The sequence below is a fragment of the Dermacentor variabilis genome, chromosome 8, assembly GCF_050947875.1.
Source record: "Dermacentor variabilis isolate Ectoservices chromosome 8, ASM5094787v1, whole genome shotgun sequence".
Lineage (NCBI taxonomy): Eukaryota > Metazoa > Arthropoda > Arachnida > Ixodida > Ixodidae > Dermacentor > Dermacentor variabilis.
This window is the reverse complement of record NC_134575.1, coordinates 70,985,747-70,993,014: the sequence shown is the minus strand read 5'-3', so window position 1 is coordinate 70,993,014 and position 7,268 is coordinate 70,985,747. Positions and strand designations below refer to the sequence as shown.

Sequence of the window (7,268 nt, the reverse complement as noted above, 5' to 3'; positions counted from 1 at the left end):
GTAGTTCCTGCATGTTGCTTTGGAGTCTGTTAGAATTATCAGAGATTTGTTCCTGCGGTAACCTTCAGCCGCCGCTAGAGCTACGGCGACTTCTTCCTCCTCCGTTACCGTGCCGTTTCTCAGGGTCGCGCAGCTAATTGGTTCTCCCGTGTGGTCTATCACTGCTTCCGCAACTCTAAACATTTTAGTGTTGCGGTCCCATTGGTATACCTAAAAAGCACCGAGTCCGCCAGAAAGATGACTCTTATAGACATTCTGGGACTTCGTTAGGTTCCTCAGTTAACGAGAATCATGGCAGGAAAGTCGGTTCAGGTTCATCTTCAAAAAGTTACCGAGACGGTTTTGCCGTAAGTTATTCTCAGACATGCTCAGACATGCTCAGACATTCTCAGATCATTTTCTGTGTGTGCGCTGGTTCTGCCTTTGTGAACGTACTGCTTCGTTTAGCAACGAGAACTCTTGCCAAATATTCAATTTCGACACTGACATGAAGAGAGGCTTCACCTACATTTTAGTTTCAAACTACAGTACGTATTCTTGAGGATGCCACCAGGGCCGATAGCCAAGGGTGCAGGGAACCCGTCGGCGTAGTTTCGTTGTTTCGTGGAAGCCCAACGTAGTACTTGCTGTACAGGATGACGAAGACGATTGTTGCCCTTTTAGTACGGAAAAGCCGCACGCTGACGATCGGCGAGTCTCGCAACGTAAGGCTGCCTCGAAATCACGCCGTAGGAAAGACGGCGTACGCAAGCCAGTGTCTCCAGGTGACGAGGCATCTGCACTGTATCTTACTGCCACGCATGCGTATCCGCGTTGCACAATAAACGCACGATATACACCCTCGAAGATGAGACGGTTTTATAAAAGACAGTCACACGACGCTTATACACACAAAACAGCTTTGACAGTGGCACGTTTTCGTGTCGAACGCAGCATTCAAAAGCATTCGAATTTTGGAATGAGCACGTCCTCCTCTGCATGACATTCCGCGCAACAGTTTTGAAACCGTTCTGAGTACTGCACTTCACAGAAGTGTCCATCTGCACTGTAATTGGTCGTTACGCACGTATCCGTCCCGCTCTAGACCGTTCAAGCAGAGCGAGGGACTTACGGAAAGTCCTTCTTCGCTACTGGATTCCACTGGTTTATGCAGACAGAGTGAGCCATTCTGAGCCAAATCACAACGAATATCGCGCTGCAGACCGGAAATCGGATGCATTACGCTGAGCTTTATTACTTTCTGGAAGGGCCACTCTACGAAGTCATCGATTGCGCCCTTGTGAAGGGAGATAAGAATATGCAGCGAGAACGACTGCTCCTGTTTCTGCAAGGTCACTCCTGGCGACATGCAATAGCCGCGCAAATATATCTTGCTGCAGTGAAAATGAGACTTGCCCTCAATGGTTGCAGCAAGCTTTAGCGATTCAATTCCTTGTACAACGAAATCGTAAAAGCCAAGTAGGACTGAGTGGTGAGCAATCACTTTCTCTGTTCCGTGCAATATCTTTCGATTACCCTCAACAATTTCCATTTTTATTGCACCAACCTCCGCGGTCGCTTTTGCCAGCGTGTCCCACTGGGGGTTTGTTGCGAGTTCCACTTTCGCCATCGTGTCCCTTAACCCGCGAAGATTTTCAGAAATTTCTGCTAAACTACTGTTCCACGTCATGAAGCCCTGTGCCACCGAATGGTCAGTGCCACTGCGCTCAGAAGCACTTGCGAAACGTTCTCTGATTTGTGACATTCGCGACTCTTGCATGATGACATCTATCACGTCGTCCATTTTCAGACAGAGATCGTTCAGTGCATTGCTTTGCGTATTGTTTTCGCTCAGAATGGCATGCAACGCGGCCTTGATTTCTGCCACGGGATTTTCCAGAACTTCTTTGGTTGCTCTCGCGATCATTTCGCCTGTCGAACTCAACTCTCGCGATCTCACTGAAGGACTCGTTACCACCGGAGTACTGCAGTGCGACCTGATGTGTGTGCAGACCGTGTTGCACAGAACAGTCTCGGAACATCTTGGACAAAATGTAGAGTGGTGTCTGCATTCAGTTCGAAAATGCGTGTAGACCTCGGAGACAGCCAAGACAGCTTCACATCCAGATTGTTTGTTCCAGCAGTAAACCTGCATAGAAGAAAGGAAGATATGGAAGTTTCATGAACAAATTCGAAAATGCATGCATTTTTCTCCGCTAAATGGAAGATGCCCCAGAATCTCCACGTAATCGGGCTGCCAGTATCAACATTTACTTCGATGATTGCTTGTTACATCCGAGAATCAAAACGACGATAAAGAGAAAGAATATTTGAGCTGTAGAGATTCGAACGCAGCTTGACTTTAAGCAACGAAAGCTATCGAGCCCGGAGTCAACGCTCACATGGTTCCAAGCTCGCCTATTGCAGCTATCGCAGCAAGCGTCACAACAGGCGCAGCTGCTGCAGTTGTTACAAGCACAGCAACAACAATCGCAGCAGTTGCACGGGGCTACCTCCGGTCTTGATACCACTCATCCACCACCGAACAAGCAACAGAACTTCGCAGCAACAGCAACAACCCGCCACAGGAACAGCCAAATCAAGCACTCGGAGACTCTTCCGCAGACGTGGTGTTTGCGGGATGGTCTCGTGAAAACGGAAGTGACGCAGCCCAACTCAGCTGGGCGCGACGCGGTCAAATATCGCGAAAAGCGCAGGTAAGACTTGTTTTCCCATTCAAGGTTGGACTTCTGAACATCGGCGGATTTCGCCAATTTGACGAATTCTTTAATGTCACTTCTTCAGCACGATCTAGATAGCACAAGAACTTTTTACTCCAATCCATGACGTCACTCTACCTGGCCCGAAATTTCCATTGACAAGGCTGGCGTGATGAAAGCGGTGACTTCAAAATCACTGTTGCCTACTTGGGAGCATCCCCATTAGATTATATGGCAGTCGGGCCAAGTAACATGACGTCATGGATCGGAGTGAAAATGCCTTGTGCTATCTGGGTGGTGTTGGATTAGCTGCGCCAGTACTGAGCCGAGCGTGCGCGCAACAGTTTCTCTCCGGCTCCGAAATGGGTAGGCCACGCCTCATACGTACTCCTTAGGAGCAGGGTGCTTTCGATCAGCAACGCTGCGAGCCGAACCGGGAACAAGCTCGTTGACGCCGTGCCGATGCTGCAGCTCGGGCTCAAGAACAGGCTCGTGCAGCCGAGCGCAAGCAGCAACTGCGTAACGAGGATTCGCCAGCCTAACAAGCCGTAATTTATTGAATCGTTGGGATTAACCCAGTTATAAACACCGGGGCTGCACGTTTCATGTTCGCCGGTTAACCATCTGTGCGGAGTGCTTGGGCGTTCATCTTTTAAATATCGGGCGAGTGGCGACCACCCGGCGTGTCAGCGGCCTTGTAATGGCGACGGCGGTTGGATCGGCGATGACCAGTTTAGTATAGCGAACATATTCCAGTTAGCTTACGGAGCATGCCAAGTCTTAGCGGAATGCTATTCGAAAGTGCTTTAGTATAGCGTGAACAAGAATGATCCATGAGGCAAAACACCGCTCTATCTCGTTGCGAGTAGTCAAGGCACCAATGCTGATCGGCTAGGTATCACACCTATCCGTTTGGATCCACGCCAATCCTTGAAGAGAGCCCGCGTACCTATGCGCGTCTGTATGTTCCTTCTCGATATTGAAATGCTTCGTCCCAACATCTACGTTCCTCGTGCAGCGCTGAATTGTCAGCATTCGTCACCTGTGCCTGAATTTTTTTGATGAAGTATGCTTCCGAGTGTTCTGTGGGACTCGCAGTGCCTAGCAACTCTTGGCTGGAACGACATAGAGACAGTAATGACAACAGAGTCAGAGATGCTGCTCAGCGCTTACGTCTAGCAACAAGGCTTGTTGAACTTCGAGAAAATGCCGCCTAGTATTTTTCGACGCCGTTTTTTACTTGAAGAAAGCGGTGATAACCATCTCACGACGACTGTCGGCGGTAATGCATTTAGCACTGAATCTATATAGCGACACAACGTATTCCAACCGCAAAAAGCTAGTTATGCAGGAGACGTGCACTGCAGCGGATTCCGAAACTGTTAAATCGCATGTACCCCGAGACATATCCGACAGATATGTGCAGAGTCTGCCGGAGGGGGACCGCAGACTACACGCACATCTTGTGGGACTGCATTAAATATCCAGAAGACGCTAACTCAAGAGCACTCCCACCGCGGCTCGAGGCAGCCGCGAAGAGCTACGACCGAGACGATCAGCTCTGGGCCGTCCAGCAGGTCCTCGAGGCGCTCGAAAGGCACGGACCCAGCGAGCCGGCAACGGCGAGCGGAGACCCGCGCCGAGTAACGGCACCTTCGAGGATGACGTAGGCCCTCGTCGGGGCGCGCGAGCGCCCAACTGCAGGCATAATTAAAGTTTCTCCAATCCAATCCAATCCAATATTGCGCGCAAGCCTAAGAACATTCGGCGCCATGTAGCGCGGCCGCTGCGAAGCCTGTGCGTGGCCTTCGAAATGCTTGGCGTGCCTGTGCGCGCGAACGCGTCATGCGGCGGCCGAGCTCCTATACCGCGCTACTTTCTGGACCCGCTGCGCCATCTAGTAGCACTGCCGAGAAGTTCGTGCGTGGCCTCCGAGACGAGAAGCGTGGTGCCTGCGAACGCTGGGAATTGTTTCCTCGCTTACTCCGCACCAGTGGCACACACTCGGTGACCCAAGTTGTCTAGAGGTTCTGTGAAGTGCGGCCCATGCGCAGCGCATTCAAGGCGAAGCTCGCTAAGTCGTTGACGTGGCAGGGGTTCAGTGAAAAGCGGCACCTACCGAGTGCATTTTCGGCGCAGCCTGCTGATGCGTCAGAATGCTGTTCTTGAGGAACCGTTGGGTTTTCAGTTCGATTCCACTCAGCATGGTATAAATACAAGGAATCTTTTTTTTTTCATTGTAGAGAGGAACAGTCACAGTGGCAAATACCTGGTGGCCAAAGTTGGCGTCAAAGACGTTCGAAGAAGAGTGGTACGCACCTACTGGCACATACCCAGTGACCCAAGTTGTCATCAAAGAAGTCGTTGGCACGCGACTGGCCGCTCGAGGCACCTTATGTGTATTTGCGGGCTTCTTTCGCGCTCGGCAAAACACTTATGTAGCACGTATTGCGCAGCCGAAAGTTATATCGGGAAATTTCGTGTTGCTCTACAACTTTCTCACTTACACTTTTTTTCTAATTATAATATTTGAGCAGTTGGTCACTTAAATAAGACTAATGATGTAATTAGGCGGATTTAGAGGAATACTCTGAGTATCTCCAAGTGACGGAAAACAACGTCACGTTGGTTCTTTCCTGCTACATGGCATTTGCATAGTTTTGAATCTTGGTGCATAAGAATTGGACCACCATATATATATATATATATATATATATATATATATATATATATATATATATATATATATATATATATAATGAACACAGTAGCAATGCTGTGGAAGACGATAATTTATTGGGCGGACCTATGCCCACAAGAACAGGCTACACTTAAAGAACGGCGACAGCGGCGAACACAGTCGGCGATCGTCAAAACCTGTTTATCGGGTCGAGCGGGTCGAGCGAGTCGGCCGTCGCATGTTCCAGAGTAATCACTGGGACCCGTGTGTCTTCCAGAAAGTTCTACACTATTCGCGTCGCACATACATGCAATCAGACTACACAAGGTTTGGTGACAGACAGCGGATGGAACCATCCATCACATTGAACGAACTTCCGATACATAGGCGCGTCCTGCGCTGTGCGATAACACACACACACACACACACACACACACACACACACACACACACACACACACACACACACACACACACACACACACACACACACACACACACACACACACACACACACACACACACACACACACACACACACACACACAATATATATATATATATATATATATATATATATATATATATATATATATATATATATATATAGCTATCGTTTTTTATACAAACAGCTTATAGTCCAAGCCGTCCTCGTTAGTAGTGCATTAGGTAGTGCTTTAAGGTTGGGAAATACTTTGAATTGGTTGGATGTGCTGCAGGTTCACAGCGTCTCAACGACAGCGCCTCAAAACGCAATCTATCTATAGCGAAGATTGCGGGAATGCTTACTACCGATACCACCGCACGTTGGTATACGGTTGGCCGCTAGTTTAGACCGGAATACTCTCAGGATCGAACACGTAAAACGATTAGACACGAATAAACAGCGCCTAGTTCCCTTCCCTCGAAATGCGAAACACTTTGATGCACGCGTACGTGAAACCTAGCCGATGCGTCTGACCATGCTTATGAATGGGAACAAAAAGATGGCTGCTCCGACTGCCGGTCACTCGTCGGAAGCTTCGTTGGACCTACAACCTGTGGCATCACGAATCGTGCGGTTTGTACGCAGGCAGGTGTTTCTAGCTTGAGGCGTTTTCTCGCGTCTCCCGACTCACCTCTCTCTCCAGCACGTAATCAGCGCCGAAGCGTGCCCAGCCGACGTCGTCGAGCGCGTAGCGGTCGCCGTCCAGCGGGCACTGCTGACCGCCGTCCACCGCACACTGTTCGCTGCAGCCGTCGCACAGCGAGTGACCACAAGGCAACGGCGTGATCGCTGCACGCACCACACTGCACACGGCGCATACTATGCACGGTGGAAGCGGCCTCACGAAGTCCAGGGGCTTCCAGTCGAGCGCGTCGGAGAACCCTACTAGCGCGTACCGCTGGCTGCGAGGAGGCATCGCTCGGTGACGGCCGCAACACCTGATCCGGTACCAACAGCGGCACGAAATGGCACTCCAGCGGAAGACAGCCCCTTTATCGTTTCCTGAAGCGCGGGTCAACAGCGCGCTTTGCTGGCGCGATATTCGTAGCTTGCGGCTTCGTTCGTTCTTTCGTCGCGTCAAGCCGTCGGCGTCGAATAAGAGATGATAATATAAGAATATTTCACCAGTCAATGTGATGCCATTATGTAACAACGACCTGTTTTGTTATCGCCGTATATAAGGACGTAGGGCAAAAAAAAAGTTTTTATTTCGTCAGCCGAGAGGGGACCGGGCACAGTTATCATCTTTGCCAATACCTCCGCGCCGTTGTCGGTATAAACGCCGCACGCAACAGCCCCGCCACTCAAGGAGGAGCTTTGTGCTGATCCTAACTCCCTTGCATGCTTAATCATGCAAACGAAAATGAAAATTTGAGTCGGATATCTCGGAGCACAGACACGC

The 7,268-nt window shown here is 50.0% G+C and overlaps 1 protein-coding gene across 1 annotated transcript; it reads right to left on the bottom strand.

The window, feature by feature from the left end:
- Positions 1-849: 849 nt before the first annotated feature.
- On the bottom strand, positions 850-6,818 carry LOC142591094 (TNF receptor-associated factor 6-like). Its single transcript, XM_075703471.1, has 2 exons — positions 6,498-6,818; positions 850-2,128 (listed from the first exon to the last, which is right to left on the bottom strand). Exons 1-2 carry the CDS (start codon positions 6,780-6,782, stop codon positions 1,025-1,027), a joined length of 1,389 nt encoding a protein of 462 aa, XP_075559586.1. The 5' UTR covers positions 6,783-6,818; the 3' UTR covers positions 850-1,024.
- Positions 6,819-7,268: the final 450 nt, after the last annotated feature.

Coding starts and splice junctions, on each gene's coding strand:
- LOC142591094 (XM_075703471.1), bottom strand. CDS start 6,782: ATGCCTCCTCGCAGCCAGCGGTACGCGCTAGTAGGGTTCTCCGACGCG. Junction 2,129..6,497: donor ATTACGTGCTGGAGAGAGAG/GTGAGTCGGGAG, acceptor TCTTCTATGCAG/GTTTACTGCTGGAACAAACA.